The 24,381-nt window shown below is 37.7% G+C and overlaps 1 protein-coding gene across 14 annotated transcripts in view; it reads right to left on the bottom strand.

The window, feature by feature from the left end:
* The window catches only part of TBC1D16 (TBC1 domain family member 16), a 161,553-nt gene that overhangs the window by 5,295 nt on the left and 131,877 nt on the right, over positions 1-24,381 (bottom strand). For 4 of the 14 annotated variants that reach the window (XM_056817374.1, XM_007482908.3, XM_007482907.3 and 1 more), the window contains exons 5-12: positions 10,791-10,988; positions 9,478-9,625; positions 8,298-8,465; positions 7,441-7,589; positions 6,651-6,785; positions 5,638-5,824; positions 3,913-4,092; positions 219-365 (exon numbers count right to left, since the gene is read on the bottom strand). In XM_056817374.1, coding sequence (XP_056673352.1) covers positions 219-365; positions 3,913-4,092; positions 5,638-5,824; positions 6,651-6,785; positions 7,441-7,589; positions 8,298-8,465; positions 9,478-9,625; positions 10,791-10,988 — 1,312 coding nt within the window. The remainder of the gene's footprint in view (positions 1-218; positions 366-3,912; positions 4,093-5,637; positions 5,825-6,650; positions 6,786-7,440; positions 7,590-8,297; positions 8,466-9,477; positions 9,626-10,790; positions 10,989-24,381) is intronic. The other 10 variants (XM_056817376.1, XM_056817377.1, XM_007482910.3 and 7 more) reach the window with 3 other exon arrangements.

Here is a 24,381-nt window from a genome sequence, read left to right as displayed (position 1 = left end):
ATAATTCACCATTTTCTCCAGGACCATCTAAGGGTAACTTTCAAAGATTTAAATCTATAGTGAATTATGGGGTAACCATACTGATTGTTACAGACAAGCCAGAATAGCCTCTGGGTTAACTACTTATAGAGGCCCTGAGCGTAGAATCTCTTGGAATAGGAAAGGTGGGTAGGAGGGAAGGAAGAAAATATTTTAGAAAGCAATTTTAGGAGCCTCACCTTCCTGAGTACAAGTTCCCCATTCATGTGCATGGCCAGATTTCCAAAGTGTAGAAGCATCTGGTCAGTGGCTAGCTGTTGTTCAATGACATCATCACCGTAGATCACCACAATGGCAACACAGATGAAGAGGTGGAAGTAGTCTGTCTACAAAGGTAGGGAAAGAAACGTGAAGGTGGAATTGGGTTGACCTGAGCATGAGTCATTGATGTTTTATAGGTACCTTAGAGAAATCCCAGTGGTCTTGGGCTTCTGACTAAGGAGACCATATTCTGATGTTGTGACGAGCCTTTGTCAGTTTCAGTTTCCTCTACAGAAGCCATTCTTTGCAAAGGTACTAACAAACAGTACCACACTAAAGGCTGGGTCCAAATATCCACAGGGTCAAAGAATCGAAAGAAAGGAACGTCAGAGATCACCCATTCTATTTCCTCATCTCTAATATGACTGTGATTAACTCATGCTATACAGATTCACTTTGCTGTAATGATCCTCAAATGAGGAAGGCTCCAAAATGACATCTTTTTTCACAACATGACAAACATAGAAATATGTATTGTATGATAACACATGTATGACCCTCATCATATTGCCTGCCATCTTGGAGAGAAGAGCTGGATGGGAAGGAGAGAAAGAACATTGATTGACAAATGCTAGAAAACAATTATTAAAAATTGTGTCAACATAAAAAAGATTATAATTCTATTTTTTAAAAAGAGAGAGTGAAGGGGGCAGCTGGGTAGCTCAGTGGATTGAGAACCAGGCCTAGAGACGGGAGGTCCTAGGTTCAAATCTGGCCTCAGCCACTTCCTAGCTGTGTGACCCTGGGCAAGTCACTTGACCCCCATTGCCTAGCCCTTACCACTCTTCTGCCTTGGAGCCAATACACAGTATTGACTCCAAGATGGAAGGTAAGGGTTTAAAAAAAAAAAAGAGAGAGTGAAATGACTCAAAAATCTCTATTTCTGGTTATCTACCAAGCAATCTAGTGCATTATGCTCAAAAAGTTGTTCTCTAAGACCAATCTAAATGTCTGGCTATAATTCATGTTATTTTGTCCTATCCTTAATGTGAATGGAAGGTAGGGCTTTAGGAAGTAAACTTCATATGCTTTAACATATTTTTCTCAAAGGTCCCATTCTGAAAACCCTTATCTAGTATCATTATCCTTCTTAACTTGGCTGTGGGATCTTTTATAGTCAGAAGGGGCCCAAGAAGTCATCAAATTCAGTTTCCTAAGTTTGTTGTAGATCAAGTTGTAGATCAAGAAACTAAGGCCTGAGATACTAAGAAAGAGACTTACCTATGGTCACTTGGGTAGTAACTGGCCAAATAAAAATTTGAACATCAACCCTTAGATTCCAAATTCAACACTTTTCCTCCATACCATACTAACTCTTGAAAAGTCTATCTTATAGAAAGGTCTTATTTATAATTTTTGTTCCAATTATAGATGAAAAGATAATAGGAAGCGATCATGGTATCTTAACTATGACATTCTTCCACTTGCATGGATGCCTAAAGATCTCAAGGGCTTTGGTATAGACTGGCTTCCTGACCAAAAACGAAGGGTGAAAAGGACAAGGAAATCAAGTTTAGTCTCTTGCTGCTGATAGTGAAGAGGAGACCAAACTAGAATTAATGATACAAATTAAGTCAATAGATAGGTCTCCAGTGTCCTAGGCCAGAGAAGTCAAGGGTCATCCTTCTATTTAGTACCTGGGACAGGATTCAAGCCCAGGTTTTCCTGACTCCTTGTTGATCACTACACATTCATTATATCACCGGTTAATGCATTCCAATTTTTTAACAAAGTGAAGTTTCAATTTCAACTCTGTCTGATCCAGGATCTTCATTTTTATAGGATTAGAAGGTGAAGTGTTTTGTCCAAGAACACAAAGGCAATAACTGTCAGAGGGCCAGGATTTGAACCCATGTCTGCTTATCCTGGAGCCATTGCTCTTGAACCTATCCCTGTCCTTGACTATATGCTATTTAGCATTTGTCTGTTTCTTCTAAGGAGAGAGATGGATTTTGACTAAATCTGGAACATGCCCATAAGGCACAAACTTTAGGTCTGCCATCTTTAATCATAATGACAACAGATAAAAAGTTTTAAATGGGTTGCTCTCCTGAAATTCCTTCCTAGATTTTACTGAAATTTGATAAGTGGTTAGAGGTTAAAGAGAGAAATTCTCTCCAAGTAACTGAGTGTAGTTATAGAGGTCTACAATTCACAAAAAACCTAGTAATGTTAGCCCAAACAAAATATAATTATGATGATAAATCTGCTGCTATAAAAATATCTTTCAAAGATAAGCAAACTATTTTTACTGTTTTGGAATATCTATGTCAGTACTCTTCTTCACTGGTGCAGAAGACTGCAAATTGACTCAACACAGAAAGAATGGCTAATCGAAGCATGAAAAAAAGTGCATACTGAACTAGGAAAAAAAAATCAGAATGCAGGCAAAGAAGAGTTATTATTATTAGCAAAGAACTTATAGTAGGTGATAGAAGATATAATCCTCTTTTGATATTAGTAAATACAGTAAAGAGTAATAAATTTCTCTGAATTGATACATTTTTAAAATTATCTTGAAGGTAGGGACTAATGTAGCAGTTCTCAAATTTTTTGGTGTCAGGACCTTTTTATGGTCTTAAAATTACTGAGGATCCCTTTTAAATGGGTTAAATATAGCAATATTTATTGTAATAGAAATTAAAACATCTTAGTATTATTATGAAAATAGTTTTGATTGGGGGCACCTGGATGGTTCAGTGGATTGAGAGTCAGCCCTAGAGTTGGGAGGTCCTAGGCTCCAATTTGACCTCAATCAGTTCCTAGCTATGCCTAGCCCTTACCACCCTTTTCCCTTGACCAATATGCAGTATTGATTCAAAAACAGAAGGTAAGAGTTTAAAATAATAATAATTTTGATCTCAGAGATCCCTAGGAGCAGTCAGAAATACACTGAGAACCAATGACAATATATGCTTTGAGAGATATCTTCTCACAATATGGAACTGAGCTCTTTTCTTATTGAAAAAGATGACCTTGGATTTAAGTTCCCTATTACTTCCCAAATAAGTATTAATGGTGTTTCTTACAGAGAGGTAAATTTAAAGAGACTTGCCTATCCTTTAAAATCCTTACTTTGTCCCTAATTTGATTGTTTAACTAATGTGAAAAGACCCAGTAATAAGTAGCTCAGTAATCCAGTAGTAAGCTCTTGGGGGAATGTGTTAGAGACACTGACAGCTCCAGAAAGTAGGCTTTCAATGATACCTTTGGGAAGGGGAAGGGTATCAGTTTTGAGAAAGAAGAGAACTAAACTCTGCTTCCTTTACCACTGTTCAACAGTGACACAGACGATGACAATTTAGGGTCCTGGTGGCAATTGTAATGCTTCACCTAGGTCAATACCCCATGCAATGGCTGTTTGTGACAGGAGCAAGCTCAGCCCTAGAATACAGTAACAAGCACAGCCAGTGTACAATTTGCATCAATTTTAGTGATTTGAAAGGCAAGGGCTGAAGTCAAACTGTGGGACTATGGAAATCACCCCATGAGGAGCCTGACATATCTCATGGGGTGAGGATAGCAAAGAAGGTGATTTTAATTCAGAGTAACAATGTGCTCGCTTCCCTGTGCACTCTGGCATGCTGTTCCAGATTCATCTCCTATGCTCACCTGGTAATGGGCCCAGCATGCTTCCCACATGCGTAGTGCCTCTGCATCTGGGAACTCGCGCTTAAAACACAGAAGGATCCAGCGATGGCAGAAAAGCATCTGTAGGCCATCTTCCCCCAGAGAAACAAGGTGTTGGTAAAAACGTAGGTGGGTCAGCCGAAGCAGCTCACGAAGATATAGCTGGAAGCAAGAGTCATCAGGACTCATCAACAGCAAAACCATCTTTGGCTCTACTTCTAGCATGTTCCCAGGAGCCCCTGAGAGAATATATCAACCATCTATTTACTCTTGTCCCCTATTTTTGAAATGTACTTTCCTTGAACTAATTTCTGGGTGCCTTTGTATAATTCTCTTTGTCTGGGAACTAGCCCCAAATTGCAAAATTAGGGGATTAACAAGTGTTTTTTAATGGGAAGAAATAGCTGCACTTCTGACATAGCCCTCAGCCCCCAAAGAAGATGACATTTTAAAATACCCCTGCTAGTCAGTCTCTTTTCTCTTAAAGTAAGGATAGTTCAATCACAAGATAGTTACCTCAATTAATTTATGCTTATGCTCTCTAAGATCCAATATTTTAATATCATGAATGAAGGGAAGAAGGGAATCACTTCTGAGTATCTGGGCTCTCTTTCCCTACGTACATAGAATGTCAGCTAAGGGCCTCACTGTGACGCAGGACAAGACCAAAGGCTATTTTAGGCAGCACTTAGTATTGAGCATGACTAGCCGTGACTGCAGATTTCAAGGACTCCACTGTAAAATCAATCTCTAGCAAGTGACTGATTACTGGGCCTGTCAAGCAGTAAGCTACACGCTGCCAGGGGTCTTTTTATAACCTAACTGCGTCATACAGATAATTGCCTGATGAGATGCTGGTTGTGTGAGACACCTTGGGAATCTGACATCACCTCAGATGTGTGGGATGATGCAGGAAAATAATATTTTTTTAAAATTCCCATAGTAACACATAGTAAAAAATGTGTCCCCAGATGATAGAAATGTTGCATCTCCATTTTGTTTCTGACTGTGCTGACTATAAGGCTGGGAAATCCAGAATCAGAGAAGTAAAGCTTACAAAACACGAGTCCAGTTGAGGTGGGGGCCAGGAAAGGGAGAGTCTGAAGAGACAGGAGACAATCACTTTGGACCCACCCCTACCTAAATCCTGCTGGAAGCTCTGCACTCACTCTGTACTTGTTAGTTCACACACCTTCCTCTTTTCCCCCAGAATGTATGTATGTATGTATGTAAATGGCTTTCTACCAGCAGACAGGTACATTGAAGGGATAGGGAAAGGAGAGGATAGGTTACTCTCCCTCAGTGTACCTAACATCACAGCTGCTTCTTGAGTATAGGGAGGAGAGAGCATAGGTTGTGGTAGAGAAGTTGGCATACTATCTACAAAGACCCAGAAGCACTATAGCTTCTGGATATAACAAGGAAATTTAATCCAATTCTCACCTGAAGTAAAAATCCTCCATATCTGTGATCCTTGCTTTAGGCTTTCTAGAACCTAAGCTCCCATGAATTTACAGATGAATGAAACTAATCTTCAGTAGAGGAAGATTGCATGGTAATTTTCTCAGTTGCCCTAACATACAGATGTAAAGCCACACTATCAACGGGTCAATCTCTGACAAATAACATAATCAAGCCTAGGGTAAAGAGCATACATACATATGCACAAAGATACAGGACTGAGAACCTGTAGCTCAAGAGCCTCACCAGCTGTTTCTCCATATCCTCATCTCGGGGAGAACTGACAAAGATCGTGTTCTGCATCAAACCTACGAAACACCAGAAGGTATCTGATTCATCTAGAACCTCAGCAAGGATTGGAGCCACCAGGTCTGACATGCCCTGGGAGTAGCCAATGGTTGGATTATATACCGCATAATTCAGCAAAATTCTCCTAGAAGACACAGTGGAATAAATAAGAAATGGACATCAGTCAACTGCAAATTCCACTACTGCCTTGCTCCCTTCCTAGCCTTAATTTTTCTGAGCATCATTTCAATAAGTGAAATGTGAGGAGAGAGCAATAATTTCTATTCTTTGATTTCAGGTATTGGGTGCCATCTCAAATCCAAGAGATACAAGACTCACCATCTTTCTAAATACATGGAATGTGGTTATTGCTCAGTTCAGCTGTTTAATATCATGCCACTTACCTAAGAAGTTATAGGTGTTAGAAGCAAAATGCTAACAAAGACTTGATTTCCTTTGTACTATCTATAGACCACTTGTGAAAAGGGCAGATAGGCAGAAACTTTTATGGGCTGATAATTTTATCTATCTGCAAGACTAAACTGTAAGTCAAATATGGTGATTGATTGACCATTCATTTGACAGATTGAGAAAGAAAGCTGGAGCATCTAGAGTACAATTCATTGAGAAAACTTATAAACTGTCAATTTTCTAATCAGAAAGCTGTAAATTTTGGGGAGGGATAGAAAGGTCTGATTTGATGTAGTACTTTATGGCTCTTAAAACCTCAACTAAAATAAAGTGACCACATTAATAATTTCTCTGTTTTGATAGTGTTGATTTCTAAGAAGAGTGAAAGAACTTTTTAAAGCTGTTGTGTTTGTCCTAACATCCTAAGGAGTCAGTATTTTTTCCAAATGGGGAAACCAAGGAAGAGAGAAGTGATATCACTTTGACCAAGCTGCAGACCTGGGAATGAAGCCTCAAGTCCTGGCTAGTTTGGAAATGGTAGAAAGAAGGAGATGGATTACCTCATGCTCTCCACATTTGGGTTGTCCTCTCCTCGGAAGAACTGATTGCTCCGGTCTGTCCGAACCACATCTTTGTCAACAGTAAACTGTACATGGCGCCAGAATTCTCTCTGCTCTTCTGGAGTCATTGAAAGCCTCAAATGGAAAACACCCTTTGTCACATTATGGCAAACAATGGGATATGACCTTATTCCATGACTTCTCTGTCTCATTAGAAATAAGAACTTAGTTGTTTCTCTATATCCCCAACTAGGATGATGGCAAATGTTAAATGCCTTTTGTGTGAGAGGAGAGGTTTGGTATGGAAGTCTCCAAGGACTACATTGTCACTAACCTGGTTCCTGGACCCCCTTTGACTCCCATTTTATAGTAGGTTCAGTGGCAGAGTGGTAATCTTATTTATGCGAGGTCACACAGCTAGACTATGAAACAAAATTCAGCTGCTCAGTTAATCCTCAGTTAATAGCTTAAAGAAACGATCCCACCCTAGCCTAGTTGGGCTCAGTATGTCAGTGCCTAGTTAAGTCTAGGGGAAAAGAATTCTAAAGCCTTGACATGTGAGCTAACAAGACCCACCGTTTTGAGGCTGAAGTGCTCAGTCTAATGATAGCACTTATTCAGCCCTATCACTCTGATTCCTAGGACATCCATTTTTGAAAGACAAACCATGGGTCACAAAACATATTAATCAATGCTGAATTGCACCTCAGATTGCCTTTGCAGATGACATTTTTATCTGAGATAAGGAAGATGGGTAGGGTGGGGGGGAAGAAGAGGCCTCTGCAGTTACCTTTTCTGCTGTATCTCTGAGTATTCCCTTCTCTTCTGTGCCCTCAGTGCCTCTCGCTCCTCCGATGTGGACTCATGGCTGTAATAGCGCAGCAGGAAGGGCCAGACCTCACCCCGGATTGACACATCAATGCCGCCGAAGAAAATGGCCTGGAAGAAGCGGCAAAAGTTGGGGAGGGGGCGATAAAAGTACAGAGGCTCAAAGAACCCCCAAATCCCCAGAGATTTGTGTTTTGGTGGCTATGGTGAGTTCTCCTGACAACTGATGCCTTGATTCAAACCTCAGCAATTTGCACATGTTAAGAAGGGGAAAGTGCTGGTCCTCTATTCCCATACGAAACACAAACCCAGCTCATTTCAATGTCAATAACCCCCCCTGGAGCAGCTCTCCGATTAATGTGTCGTTCTCATGTCATAGCCTAATCCCTGATCTTGGAAATGCTGCAGTTCATTGCAAACTTTTCTATAAAGGCGGACACAGTATCCCCCAAACTCTCTAAGTTTTGTTTTTTTTTTTAATGGGAGTTTTCATTGCTTTATTTGGTTTGTTCACACAGATCTTATATTGTATAAGACAATCTGGAATGGAAAAGAGGAGTGTAGTTTACCTTATGGGTGAAAGCTGGCTGCCATACTTTTGAACTGGAGAGATCTCTAGTCACTTTTCTCCCTTAGTTGGTGGACAACCCTGACAGAAACTAGCTAAGCTGATTTCTAGGCATTACTCCTGACAAATGATGATACTAAGAGATTGTGGCTCATCCGCTGCCCCTACCATCCCTCTCACCCCCCACCTCCTATCCCATGGAGCTCTTCCTCACAAGTAGAGTCAACAAGCTACCACCTCTGATTCCTTACCTTACGTAGCTTATATTCCTCTTCCACCTGCCCAGACTCATTCAAATGGTTAAGCCAGGTGGAGACATCCAGCTTTTTGTACATATTCTCCTCTGGGTGGGTCTCTGAAGAAGGGAGCTTGGGACGTCGGATGGAGAATTGCATACAAGTCTTTTCATTGGAGACCTGCTGGACAGGAAGAAAACTGGGGAAAGATAAGCATCCCAAATACTTGGCTTTTTAAAGCCAGCTTTTCCCAGGATTTATAAGCCCCTGTTTTCTGAAAGGAGAAGAGATGTCTCCTGAATACAAACTCTTAAATGGCAAGTGTAATTAGATTCAATTAAAATAAAAATACCTTCATCTTAAAATAGTCTTCCCCTTTCTGGTTCTCTTTTCCCTCTCCCCATCCCTTTCTCCTCCACAACCCCCTCCCACCCCATCCTCCCCACTCCCAACCCCAGCCACAAAAACTGAATTAATGCTGCTTACAGCCCACTCTGCCAGGAGTGCCTGCAATAAATTACATATGATTGGCCACATACAAAGGGATCGCTGTTAGGCGAGCAGGGGGCTGGCCTGTCAGGTTTTCTCTAAGGGCAGTCATGATCCTAGTGCAAAACTGCAGCTGACACTTAATTCAAAAATCAAAGGTTGTTCAATGTAAGGAGAAAAAAAAAGCCATGCTACTGTAATAAGGACAAACAGCAGGAGGCTCTGTGGGAAGGAAGGGAATTTTAAAGTCATCACTGTTTCTAATAAGCACATACAGTATCTTAAACAGATAATTAAAGAGCTCTTATTACATTTGTATGTAGATTGAGCAAAATATGGCAGGATGCCTTGTCAAAACATTATTTTCAAGTGTAGAACATAGAATTCACAAAAAGAACTGGGTACATTTTTCAAAACCAAAGTTGCTGATGTATCAGCCACTTCACTAACATTAGCAGACCCCATCATTGTGTGCTCATTCTGTGCACATACACATACACACAGTCTTGTACAGACTATTCCACTGAGAAATAAAAAGCCAAAGATACTCTCAGGTGATCCAGTATGCCCAAGATTACTGAATAATAATTAGCCCTCAAACCTGGAGAATAGCCTTCCACAGGCTCTCTCCCTCTCAGTATTCATGGCTGACAGAAGATGGAGACTGCTATTGTTTTTCAAATTATTTGTATTCTTGATGGGTTACCTGGTCTTTAAGGTGAGTCTCTGTACAGTGTTTCCACTGCTGAAAAACTTCTGACAGTTTATCCAGACCACCATGGTGAAAGTGGAAGATCTTGTACTGACTTTCTCGGCTAGCAACAACCAGCTGCCCACTGGTACAGGCCTCATCGCTAAAGGGCAATAGAAAGAGGGGACAAGAAGAGACTGATGAATATGTAAACATGGGTTTTTATTTCCAAGTATAATCAGGGAGCATGGTTAATATCAGAAGCAAGAAACAGTCCCAGAGGAGGATGGCTAAGGATAGAGAAACAATAACCATTTTCCACATTGCTGAAGAAAGGAAAATATTCTTATTCCATGGGGTGTGAAGCTCATGCTGCTCAAGTGACAGGGCACTATTCCTACTTCTTTTCCTTCCTGAAGAAATGCCAGTATACTTTCCTCACTTAGAAACCTTAGTCTGAAGTTCCTCACTCACTCACAAGGGGAACTGGGAAAACTGTCAGATTTACAGCATGTGGAAGGGAATCTTGCACTCAAGAAAGAAGCTGGTGATAGCATCAATCCAATCAAAGATGATCTCTAAGACAGCTTCCATTAAGCCAGAAAGAACAATTTGTAGAAGTGCTTGAGTAGCTACTCCTTGTATAACTTAAGATGGTTTTCTGGAAGAACCCTCTGGGGACACATACATCAGAGACTGTCAGCTCAACCTTCACTATCTCTAAGATGTAGTTTTATTGGCTTTCGACTTTGAAAATTCATTATTAGTAAGATTGCCTGTTTATTCCAATTGCAGGTGTTCCTAGGTGGTGCATTAGTCAGAAGCCTTTTACTATTCTGATTAACCATGGGGGAAAAAGACTACCACTATGATTACTAGAAAAATCACAGGCTACTCATCCAAGTGGAAAAAAAGAACCCTAATAAAGGAAACCATAGTCCTTGGACCCATTGTGGGAAATGGGCCTTCTAACACCCTTAATTAAATATAATAGATAACCTTCATGTGGAAAAATCTGTAGCTTTAAGATGTCCTCCTCAAAGCTACAGTTCCAAGAAATACATGGCTGTGATTATCCATGAAACTCAATTGGATAGTATACTTGATAATATTAAGAAAGATGTAAAAAAGCATTTGGAAATGCTGGCATCAGTAGTGACTGATCAGGACCCTGGATTTAGACCACAGAACTTGAGCAAACACCATAGAAGGCCAATTCTCAGTCAATCCAGTAGCTGCAAAGACAATATATCAAGCATGTTGCTGGGCTGTTTTGAGAAGCTCCCAGGCTCATAAGTGTTGTGAAGTAGATAAGAAAACCATCTTACCTAAAGAAAAGGCGAAGAGACCTCATTTGTCCCAAGTCAACCCTAAATACCCCGCAGATCTGTTCAAGGGCAAACACCTTTTGCTGCTCATCCCATTTTGAGTTCTGCAGTTGGCCACTGTTCTCAGGGAACTGAAGGCTGGTGTCAAGGCTGGAGGTGGAGCTGGTGGAACAAGTCATGTGATTGTCACATGTCTCTCTGTGCATGCCAGAGGCCAGATGGAGAGAGGGGGGGAAAATGCTAAGTCAATTTGAAATAGATATTAAATTCTAGTCACTTCAAAATATAATAGAGCCCCATTATATAGTGCAAGGGCCTGAGTTGAATCTTATTTTAATTCAGATAAAAGAATACTTTAAGATTCACATTTTATACAGGTCAAATATTTGAAAAAAAATTGTTTTGGTTTACAAAAAAATCTTTCTAGTAATAGCAGGAATAGTAATAATAACAACTCACATATCACTTTATATCCATATGTTTGATCCTTCTAACAATTCTATGAGACTAATAGTTCAACTATCTCCATTTTAGAGAAAAGAAAACTAAAGCTCAAAAAAGATGAACAATTTTTCCAAAGTCAGTCAGCTAATAAATGGTGGAACTGAGATGTGAATTTTATTTTTCTGACTCCAGTTTTGGTGCTTTCTTGATTACTCTATCCTGTTGGTTATCACACAATCTGTATATATCAAAAATAAACCTCTGACTTAGAAACATGGCAAACACATGACAGAATAAGCCTGATTTGATATGTTTAACCTAAAAGGTTGAGTCATTTGTCCTGCCTCGATTTCCAAAACTAACATAAAAGAAATCTACTGTAAGAATTTTAAACTCCTCTAGCATTTTAAAAACAGAAATAAAACACAAGCATACTAAGCTTTAAGAACTAAAGGAGGAGAAACTTATACTTTGAAATCTCACAGGTGTTGCTTTCTTAAGTGGAGGTTATAAGAAATCTGTGATCCGAGAGACCAAAAAAACAAAAAAAGGGAAAAATGTGTGTTTCAGAAATGATTACTTTTTAGAACTCACACACCCCACCCCACCCAGTCCATGTGGTAAAGATATCTTCTTTTCTATATGCTTAACTAAGATGACATGGGAATACAACACAATGCAATGCCCCAAAGCAGAACCATGTAGGTTTTCTAGGCCTGGATCTGCTTTGAAACAGTTATGAAGCCCTTGAACAAGTCATTTCACAACTCTCTGGCTCTCAATTTTCTCGTCTATAAAATGAGGAGGTTAGATTAGATGATCTCTAAGGTCCTTTCTGAAAGTAACATATCATAAAACTGTGATTCTCTAGTACTTCTGTTCCTAAATATACACCTTTTTAGTCCAACTTTGATCACAGAGAGCCCATGGGCCCATAACATAACATGGAGGCTCCCAAAAAGGCTGAGAGATTTGACTGTCTTCTCAAGTGAGCCCTGACTGAGCTGTACTGTGAAATTATTGTTTGCAAAACAAGGCAAGTAGCAGGTATAAAGCCAACCCCCCCCACTATGCCACTTTATGTGCTGTTTTATAATCTGCTTATTGAACAATGCAGGCATTCAGCTATTGAAAAAGCACATGCTCAGCACACATAACCCAGGCTGGTCTTTCGTTCAAACTCTGGCAGGCTCAGAGAAGCATAGAAGGCTAGCATTATTTCCAGTGTCACCAAAGGCTTCAAGGTACTATCATCTTCCTTTCCTCATTATTATTAACAGTTACAACACTGCTTTAAAAGGCACTTTTCAGAGTTCATAACACTCTTCCTTTTCCTCACCCTTGAGAGGAAGGTATAGATGTCCAGAAAACAAAGGAAAGCATTTCAGTTGGATGGAAGGCAAACAGCATTCCTTCTATCATGTTGCTTAGACCTGAAAGACTTCCTCATATAGAAGGAAAGGACGGATGAGTTATAAAGGAGAAAAAGCATAGAGTTGAAATGAATTAACAGCCAAGATCACCAAATGACTCTCTGTACAGAATTATATTTATACTATTTTAGAACTCCTAAAATAAGCCTCATTGGCTAACAATTGCTTACTGAGCACCTGCTATACATAACACTATGGTATTCAGAGAATACTTTTACTCTATTCACAATTAATAAAAGTTTAGGTCAATGAGGTATATAGCCTTGTGGTCTATTATGAGGTACTCTAATATAATCAGTATCTTGACTTAGTTATGATTAGTATATAAAACTAGAAATATTAAAGCTATGAGGGGAAACAAGTTTCCTTCCTTCCCCCATTTCCTGTCCCCTTCCCCTTAGGAAAAAAAATAGGAGAGAAAACTGAAATAATGGGAGTTTCTGGTGCTCTTTAAAGAAACAAAAATAATATTGTTAGTGAACATAAAACAAGAAAAAATTGAATATAACTTGATTATTTAAAAATCATTTGGCGTATGAAAAAATAAGTATAATTCCAAATATGCTACGTGAATTAACTTAAAAATTTTTGTTACAAAGTTTGACTTAACTTTAAGTAAACTCATTTTAGTTTACAAAAAGGAGGCTTGAAAACAATGGAAACTATTAAAATAATAAAACAAGAAAATAATTAACTTAATGTTCATAAATTATCAAATAGTCACTTCTGGGAACAGACATGAAAAGAGAAAAGGAAAAAATGTTTTAAATAAGCTATCTTATTTAAGTCACAGGGTCTGATATCTTACTTTCCAAATACTAAGACCTATAGACTTGCTTTTTACTTCTACTTGTCCAGAGGTTTCTTAAAAGGTAAATCATTAACTTGTTTTTTTCAAAAACCATTTTTATTGATATCTTGTTATTATAATGCATTCATTTAAAAACATATACTTCTGGCAATAAATATGACAATCTAGATGATATGGATGAATATTTACAAAAATATTAATTGCCTAGAATAACAGAGGAAGAAATAGACTACCTAAACAACCCCATATCAGAAAAAAGAAATTGAACAAGCCTTCAAAGAACTCCCTAAGAAAAAATCCCCAGGACCAGACGGATTCACAAGTGAATTCTATCAAACATTCAAAGAACAACTAATTCCAATATTACACAAACTATTTGACAGAATGAGCAAAGAAGTTGTTCTACCAAATTCCTTTTATGACCCAAATATGGTAATGATTCCAAAGCCAGGCAGGTCAAAAACAGAGAAAGAAAACTATAGACCAATCTCCTTAATGAATATAGATGCAAAAATCTTAAATAGGATATTAGCAAAAAGACTCCAGCAAGTAATCATGAGGGTTATTCACTATGACCAGGTAGGATTCATATCAGGAATGCAAGGATGGTTCAATATTAGGAAAACCATCCACGTAATTGACCATATTAACAAACAAACCGACAAAAATCACATGATTATCTCAATAGATGCAGAAAAAGCCTTTGACAAAATACAACATCCTATTGAAAACACTAGAAAGTATAGGAATAGAAGGGCCTTTCCTAAAAATAATAAACAGTATATATATATAATAATATATATATAAAACCATCAGCAAACATCATCTGCAATGGGGATAAACTAGAAGCCTTCCCAATAAGATCAGGAGTGAAACAAGGATGCCCATTATCACCTCTATTATTTAACATTGTACTAGAAACATTAGCTATAGTGATTAGAGAAGAAAAAGAAATTGAAGGTATCAAAATAGGCAATGAAGACACCAAACTACCACTCTTTGCAGATATGATGGTCTACTTAAAGAATCCCAGAGAATCAACCAAAAAGCTAGTCGAAACAATCAATAATTTTAGCAAAGTTGCAGGATACAAAATAAACCCGCATAAGTCATCAGCATTTCTATATATCTCCAACCCATTTCAGCAGCAAGGAGTAGAAAGAGAAATTCCATTTAAAATCACCCTAGACAAAATAAAATACTTAGGAATCTATCTGCTGAGACAAACATGGGAGCTATACGAACACAGCTACAAAACACTCTCTACACAATTAAAACTAGATCTAAACAATTGGAAAAACATTGCTCATGGGTGGGACGAGCTAACATAATAAAAATGGCCATCCTATCCAAATTAATTTACTTATTTAGTGCCATACCCATTGAAATACCCAAAAACTTTTTTACTGAATTAGAAAAAAACATAACAAAGTTCATTTGGAAGAACAAAAGATCAAGGATATCCAGGGAAATCATGAAAAAAAAATGCGAAAGAATGAGGCCTTGCAGTCCCAGATCTCAAATGATACTAAAACAAAACAACATGGGGGGGAGGGGGCACTGGGTAGCTCAGTGGATTGAGAGTCAGACCTAGAGCCGGGAAGTACTAGGTTTAAATCTGGCCTCAGACACTTCCAAGCTGTGTGACCTTGGGCAAGTCACTCGACCCCCCATTGCCTAGCCCATACCACTCTTTTGCCTTGGAGCCAATACACAGTATTGACTCCAAGACGGAAGGTAAGGGTTTAAAAACAAAAAAATAATATGGTACTGGCTAAGAGACAGAAAGGAGGATCAGTGGAACAGACTTGGGGTGAATGACTTGAATATAAAGAAGGAAACTAAAGCAAATTTGGTGAACACAAAATAGTATACATGTCAGATCTTTGGGAAAGGAAAGACTTTAAAACCAAGCAAGAGCTAGAAAAAAAAAATCACAAAATGTAAAATCAATCATTTTGATTACATCAAATTAAAAAGTTTTTGTACAAGCAAAACCAATGCAACCAAAATTAGAAGGGAGGCACAAATTAGGAAACAATTTTCATAACAAAAACCTCTGACAAAGGTTAAAGATCATTTAATGACAATTATAAATGACAAAGGTCATTTATAAAGAGCTAAACCAATTGTACAAAAAAAATCAAGCCATTCTCCAATTGATAAATGGGTAAGGGACATGAATAGGCAATTTTCAGTCAAAGAAATCAAAACTATTAATAAGTACATGAAAAAGTGTTCTAAATCTCTTATAATCAGAGAAATGCAAATCAAAACAACTCTGAGGTATCACCTCACACCTAGCAGATTGGCTAACATGACAGCAAAGGAAAGTAATGAACGCTGGAGGGGATGTGGCAAAGTCAGGACATTAATGCATTGTTGGTCGAGTTGTGAATTGATCCAACCATTCTGGAGGGCAATTTGGAACAATGCCCAAAAGGGGCTAAAAGACTGTCTGCCCTCTGATCCAGCCATATGTAAAAATTAAATTAGTATCTAGTAATAAAAATATTTTATTTTTATGAGGTTTATTAAGAATTATTAGAAATCAAGGATTAAAGAAGATACAAATATATAACCACATGCCCATGGTTGATTAGCCCATTCAAAATACTCACGCTTAGCTTACTTCCTACACTTGCTACATCATTGCAATGGCAGAGAAGAATGTGGGAGGCTTTACTGCCAGTTAAATACTAATTGTGATCTCGCCCAGGTGGAGACTCAGGTGAGATTATAGGGAATTCTGGGAAATACCAAGGACTTCTGGAGATTAAAGTCTAGAGTTCAAAATCTCCATTTTTATAATACCCCTGAGGCCCAAGGAAGACTAGTCTCTCCGATGGGTGTTGTAAATATACCAACTTTGAAATTAGAATAATTTGAGGATAAGAGGAAAAGAGAACAAAACCAATAATTGCTAGGTGCATTGACAAAAAAAGTTAGGGGGCAGTCCCCTTCGGCATAAGAGTATGCATACAAAACAAATGCATTCAAACCCACACAGTTCAAATCACCACATCCCAAAGGTTACTCTGGATCTTCTGGTGCAGCTTGTGGTCTGTGGAGGCATCTTCATGATGTCTTCTCTAAACAGTTCAGTTTCTGGATTTGGAGAGGTAGCCTATTTCTTAACCTAAAATTACTCTCTAAAGGAATTTAAACATTGCAATTTAAAATAATAATAATTATATATCCCAGCCCTGAAGGGGGTGATTGAAAAACACAGGGATCATTTAGGGATGCATGGCTGAGTTATGAGGTGTATGAATCCATTGGCAAGAGAAATAAAAAAACATTAAAAAATCCAAATAAAAAAGTTAATTTCTGGATGAAATATAGACTATCAAAGTCTTATGTGTAAAAATTCTAAGTAAATGAAAAATAAAATCTATAACAGTTTCTTAAATCGGGGCCCAATTAAAATGATTTAAGCAATTAAGCATTTACCCAATCAGTAGCCAGGACCACAGAAAATTTGCCACATTATGAAAGACAGAAAAGGGACTAGATTTTAGGAGCCAGGTAGGAGTCAAATTTGAGATACTTGGCAGAATGTAGAACAAGGAAGACCTGCCTTTAACACATGTTAAACAGCCACAACCTCGAACCTCAAACATGTTCAAGTCCTCTTGCCTTGGCTCAAAATTTTCATCAGCCCCATTGGGATTGGTTGGTCTCTTTGACCTTGTGCTCGATTGGCACTATGCAGTTTAGCTTTGTGCTTCTTTGGCACTGTCCAATGGCTCTTTTTGTATTCTCTTTTCTGGAATCAGACAGAATCATTAAACAAAGTCCCATAAATTTTTTTTAAACAATCAGTGGCATCATTTTTATAGTCTCAAGCTTTTGGGGCATGCATTGACAATATAGCGAATATATTTTAAACTTATATTACTGCAAAATCAAAAAAGTTAAATAAAATCTCAATATTGGTGATGTGCTTCATATATAAAAAGGAGAGAAAAAATAAAAAACTGAAATAGTATATTGCACATGAAAGAAAAATATAATAATAAAAGAGTTTTAAAATTCAAAACTGTAGCTTATAATCATTGACACATTGTATCAGATAAGGCAATGTAGAATACAAGTTTTCTCACCAAAAGTGAGATATATTTCCTCTTCATACCTGGCCATGATCCACTGTGAGTACAAACAAATGAATTTCCACAAAGGAACAGTTTTTTATAAAGAGCAGTAGTACAATAGGTAATGCACGTTCAAAAAGTACCAAAATCTCCAAAATTCACAATAGTTCAGTTAATTACAATAGCAAATAAACCCACTATCATATTTCATATAATTTTCTGTATGACAAAAAAAAAAACCTATGAACTGATGGATATTTGTCACAATTTTTTCAGGTATAGCAATATTTCAACCTTGGCAAATACATTTTTAAACAAAGTAAAACTTATTTGGGTCTAGAACATCATCAAGAAATCTAGAGACCATTCTGGTGGAAGTAAAGTGAGCTGAAGAGTTATAAATGAGAGATGCTCCCTTTTGGGAGCCATCCAGGGTTACCATGCCCTGGGATTAATTTCCCATCTCCTTTGGTATGAGACTGATGTCTCATCCATTCACATTTTTATAAATGTGGGAGGTGGGGATTATAATTGTATTTCACTTCAGCTACTAAACTGGACCATACCTCCTCTTAGAGGCAGGCAAAATGATCAGTTATTGAAAAAAAATCTAAAAATCATGTCTAAAAACCCCTTAAAATCAATTTGAGATATTTAGCTCATTAAATTTTCCAAGGGTTTTTATACAATTGTAACCAGTTTTGATGAAGTCCATCCATCCTCTATATGACAATTTACAAAGCCAAAATAGAAAAAAAGGCTGTTTTTTTTAATATGGTCTTATTCAATAATATTTGTTAAGTATAGTTATAGGGGAAAAGCAACAGAATTTAACAGTAGTTAAAACCCAGTACATTAAAATGACTCAGTGTAAAAGAATAGTATTGAATACATTAATATATGAACTTAAAACCAACAAAATTACATCTTAAGCAAAACAATCAGCAAAATACAATAAAATACAGAGATTTTTATAAAACATTGGAGTCTGAAAAGCCTTAAAAATATAACCTCCAGTCTCTTTAAAGTTGTTTTTTTTTTTAATCCGTCGAGATGCCTTTTATCAGCACTGTGGTGGGATTTTCCATAGCAAGGAAGAACATGGGTTTTAGGAATCTCAAATTAGGCAGGCCCAAATGGCAAAGAGTTGCAGAGAGATGTATTTCTCCCCTGAGTCTTAGGTAAGATGAGTAAAAGAATCAGTGCACTCAAAAGATATCCTTTGAAATGCGCCATGCTAATCAACTTCCTCTTTGGAAAAGTCTCTTCCTTATCCTCATTCACCCCCCCTAAAGTCCCCTACCACATGGAGGCTAATTGTTGTCCAAGGAAAGAACACCTCAGTTTTTTACCAGTTGGTTTGTGATTCCGAAGACACAGTGGCAGCTACTACCAGCCTGGGTCCTGGGGCTGGCCAGGGGCGATCTGGCTCGGAGGCTGGAGAGTTGTGGGGGCTGGGGCTGGGCTGGGGCTGGGCTGGGGCCGGAAGAGCCATCTGGGTCAAGGAGGTCTGGAGCAGATGACTGGAGGCAGGAGCGGATGGCTGGAGCGAGCTGAATCAGAATCAGCTTTGCTGAAAAGCCTTGGCAGGAGAAACATGGCTTAAAAATTATCTAGGCTATCTTTTAAAAAAAATTGAAAAGTTCTCATCCAATCTTGTGGTTGCCATTAACTGTAAAAACTAAATTAGTATCTAGTAATAAAAACATTATATTTTTATGAGGTTTATTAAGGATTATTAGAAATCAAGGAATAAAGAAGATACAAATATATAACCACGTATTCACGGTTGATTAGCCCATTCAAAATCCCTGCACTTAGCTTACTTGCTACACTTGCTACATCATTGCAATTGCAGAGAAGAACATGGGAGGCATTACTGCCAGTTAAATACTAATTGTGATCTCACCCAGGTGGAGACTCAGGTGAGATTATAGGGAATTCCGGGAAATACCCAGGTCTTCTGGAGACTGAAGTCTAGGGTTCAAAATCTCCATTTTTACACAGAGCACTACTGGGTTTGTACCCCAAAGAGATAATAAGAAAAAAGACATGTACAAAAATATTCATAGCTACACTCTTTGTGGTGGCCAAAAATTGGAAAATGAGGGGATGCCCTTCAATTGGGGAATGGCTAAACAAATTGTGGTATATGTTGGTGATGGAATACTATTATGCTCAAAGGAATAATAAAGTGGAGGAATTCCATGGGAACTGGAATGACCTTTAGAAATTGATGCAGAGCAAAAGGAGCAGAACCAGGAGAACATTGTACACAGAGACTGATACACTGTGGTACAATCAAATATAATGGACATCTCCACTAGTGGCAATGCAGTGATCTTGAATAACTTGAAGGAATATACAAGAAAAACCACTATCCACATTCAGAGGAAACACTGTGGGAGTAGAAACACAGAAGAAGAACAACTGCTTGAATACATGCATCGAGGGGATATGGCTGGGGATGTAGACTCTAAATGAACATCCTAATGCAAACACCAACAACATGAAAATGGGTTCTGATCAAGGACACATGTAATACCCAATGAAGTTGCGCATTGGCTGCGGGAAGGGTGGGGGGAGTAGAGGGAGGGAAATAATGTGATTCTTGTAACTAAGGAATAATGTTCCAAATTGACTAAATAAATTCTTAAAAAAAAAAAAAACAAACCATATACTTCCTTGCATTGAAGTGAATGGTCCCTTTGTGATAAAGGTGGAAAAAATAGAGAAAAAAGGTAGTTCAGTAAGACCTGCCAACAATAAACTAATCAATCAATGAATATTTATTAAGTGCTTACTATTTATAAGGTATTGTGTAAAAACACTGGATAAGCATTAAAAAAAGTGAAAACAGTCTTTGCCCTCAAAGAACTAAAAGGGAAAATTCTAAAGGGGAAAACAATGCATAAGTTGGTACAAGACACAAACAGAACAAATGGATTTAGAAAGGAAGACAATTGGAGGTGAGGGTAGAGGAAATGGGGAAGGACCAGGAAAGAAGCACCAAAGGTTCCCTGGAGAAAGTGACACTTGAGCTGAGGCTCAAAGGATGCCAGGGATTTGAGGGGGGGAGGGGGTATAGGGGGAATCATTCTAGGCGCCAGTCATAGGAAAATGGATGGTTGTGTGTGAGGAACAGTAAGAATACCGGTATGGTTGGATTGTAGAATGCATGGAGGTAGGGTAGAGTATAAGAAGGAACCAAATTATGAATGGTTTTAAATGTCAAATAAAGATTCAGAAACTGATTGGATATGTGGGATGATTGAAAAAGACAAAGCAAGCAGATGGGAACCTAGGGAGAAAAAAGGGAGAAAAAAACAGTCCCTCTCTTCCAAATTGGTTTCCAGAAAGGCTGAACCAATAATTCACATCTATCTCTTGAAACAATGCATTAATGTGCCATCTTTCAACTTCTTGAACATAATGGATATAACCCAGGGTTGATATTTTTGGTCATCAATTGCCAATTTGCCTGAGATGTGGTGAAATCTCAGAGTTGTATGTACTTGCTCTTCCTCTTATTAATGATTTGAAACATTCTCACATATACTTGGTGATTTACAGTTCTTCTTTGGAGAATAGTTTATTCATATCCTTTGATCTACTGGAGAATGGCTTTTGGCTTATTTCTGTTGGTGGTCTATTTCTCAGATATCAGACCCATAGAAATATTTGATATGAAATTTTTTCCACTGACCACTTTTTTAATTTAAAAGACCAAAAAGAACAATTTCATGTAGACAAATAATTAACTTTTTACACATTACTTTCAAAATGGTTCTTCTTGTCTGTATTCCCTTCTGAACTTCCATCTGTTCTTTTCTGTGCATTTAAAAAAATGTTTTTGATGGCTCTTTTTTCCCCATCAATATTAATACTCAACACCTACCCCAATAAAAAGCTGAGAGGAAGGGGCAAGCAAAAAAATGAACCTTTGTAACAATTAAGTAGTCAAGCTAAACAAATCTAAACACTAGTCTTGTAAAACAATATGCATCCTAATTCTATCAAATATCTTTTGTGGCAACATGCTTCATCATAAATCTTTTGGAGATATATTAATCACTCCCTTAATAGCTAGCATTATACAAGAATTTAAGTGTTTCAGTCTTTTTTTTTTTGCTTATTTTAAAAACAATAACGATCCTGAATTGTTCTGATTCTCCTCACTTCACACTGTATCCATTTGCAATACCTAAGATTCTCTGAAGTTATCCTTAAATTTTTTTAATGTTTAAGTTAATATTCAATTACCATTCATAATATCAGTTTGTTCAGCCATTCTTCAATTTGACAACTCCTTTCCTTAGATTCCAGTACTTCAAATTCCACCCCCCAATCCTACTTTTAATCTCATCAAAATCAGTAAGTCTATTTTGCTTGTGACAAATCCTTCCCCAGTATTATCCTCCCTTCAACCTACTCTATCCCCATTTATCTCTCTATTGAGTTTAATTATTTCTAAGTTAACTCTTTATTTAAGGTAAGAATGAAGTTCATCCTATGCCCTATAAAACTGGCTATAAAACTGTACATACCTTTTGATATCATTCCTGGGTCTGTATTCAAAAAGATAATTAAAAAAAGGGGGAAAGGACTTACTTGTACAAAAATATTTATAGCGGCAAAGAATTAGAAATTGAAGGAATGTCCATTAATTGAAAAATAGCTGAACAAATTGTGGTACATGTTGGTGGAATACAATTGCACTATCAGGAATGATAAGCAAGATGATTTCAGAAAAATCTGGAAAGATTGGCATGAAATGGCACAGAGTGAAATGAGCAGAACTGGGAGAATATGGTACATAGTAACAGCAATATTGTATGACGATCAAATGTGAAAATGTGACTACATTCAGCAATGCAATGATCTGGGACAATACTGAAAGACTTATGATGGGGAATTTTATCCAACTCCAGCGAAAAAACTTTTGGGGTCAGATGGATGCAGATCAAAGCATACTATCTTTCATATCAGTGTATTTACCATTTTATTTTGGGGTTTTGATTTTATGATGTGTGTGTTCTTAAAACAAGGGCCAATATGGAAGTGTTTCCTCCACATTTCTATATTCTCATGCACTTCAGTTATAAAGACATAGCAAATGTCATTCCCTTCTTCTTTCTTACTGAAGAGACCCATTTCTCCTTCCCTATTAGAATGTTAGCACTAAAACATCAAAAGGGTTTCTCCAATTGCTCAAATAAATTTTCCTTTATAGGTTTTTCTGGATTCTTGTGTTTGTATTTCAAAGTTTTTACTCAGCTCTCATCTTTTCCATCAGAAATTATTTAAAGTACCCAATTCAATTAAAAGTACATTTTTTACTGTGTTTATATGTAGGCTTATTATACTCGGCCCTACAGGTTAAGTTATTATTGGTTATAAGCCTTTATCTTCAGCATTCCTGGGATTTTGCCTTTTAAGGTTTTCTTCTGGTTGGTGATGAATAGATTCTATTTTCACTGACCTCTAGGATTTAATTAATTGTTTTTGTTTTTTGCAAGGATAGGGTCTCCCAATCTTGCTCAGGCTGGAAGTGTAGCAGTTATTTATGTTTTTCCCACCTGGCCTGTCTCTTCATTCCTTAGGCCTTTTTTACTGCTCCTCTGTGGTCATCATTAGCATTGGATTTATTATGGGAACCTGTTCAGCTTTAGAACCATAGCTCATAACTCCAAGATCCCAATATCTCAGCTTCTCCAAAAACAAGAAATACAGGTGTGTATCACCTTGTTCTAAACAATGTAGACAGTCCTCATTTATAATTTGTTGAAGCTTAATGCCCCACTCCTAAATAAAGGTTTTGAAGTAGTCCAATGAATCTGAAATGATCATTCCTTGACTTGTTTTCCTGCTCAATTTTGCCCACTTTCAATCTTTCTCTCTCATTTTCTAATAAATCTTTTGACTTATTGTATTATTTTTCACTATCTCAGGAAGTCACTGATTTATTTATTTTAATTTTTAGGGAGTTCATTACCTGGTGAGGTTTGTTACTTTTTTGTTCTAAGACATTTAATTCCCTTCAAGTCAATCAGTTAATATACATTAAGTATGCAGTATATGCTTCTCTTGAGTTATTTCATTTTCATTTTTACTTTACTCTTCCCACCTCCACCACCACTCATACCGCTCTATAATCTTCCTTTTTTTTTTTTTGGTATGTGTCAAGAGTTACATTTTCCTTTTTAGTGGTTTCTAGATTTACAGTAATTTTGATATTGCACCTTCTTTTGTTTACTCTTCTCTCCAGCTTCAGTTATGAAATTGGGGCTTTCTTCCAGGGTTAGGTTCGGCCTCTTGCAGAACTTTTGGTTGGATACACTCTGGTTTTACCCTAGGTCATTTGGGTTTCTGTCAAGGTCTCCTCCAGGGATTAGGTCCCTGAATCTTTGAAGTTTGGAACACTAGATTTTAGCCTTTTATGAGATATCTGAGGAGAGTGCACTAAATACCTTGGAGCCCTGTGTTGCTGCTGTGTCCCTTGTTTCCCAGGACTCATTCTGGGCCTTTCTTGGGGGAGCTATTGGCTCTTGCTATTAAAGCTCCAAAGAGCCAGGCTCTCCCTAGATCTATGGCTGGGCTTGTCTGTCTCTACTAGCGTTAGTTTTTGAGGCAGTTGCCTTTCTTATTGCTTATGGGCTGCTGGCTGATTTTTGTGTCAAGCAAGTATAGAGGAAATTACTTACTATAGTTTCATATTTTTATTGGAGTAAAACTGGCAGCCATCTTGGCCAGAAGAATCAATTGCTATCCTAATTAATTAAGCTAATTACACTGGTTTTGTTCACACA

Source organism: Monodelphis domestica, chromosome 2 (assembly GCF_027887165.1).
Source record: "Monodelphis domestica isolate mMonDom1 chromosome 2, mMonDom1.pri, whole genome shotgun sequence".
Classification (NCBI taxonomy): domain Eukaryota; kingdom Metazoa; phylum Chordata; class Mammalia; order Didelphimorphia; family Didelphidae; genus Monodelphis; species Monodelphis domestica.
This window is presented reverse-complemented; position numbering and strand designations above follow the sequence as displayed.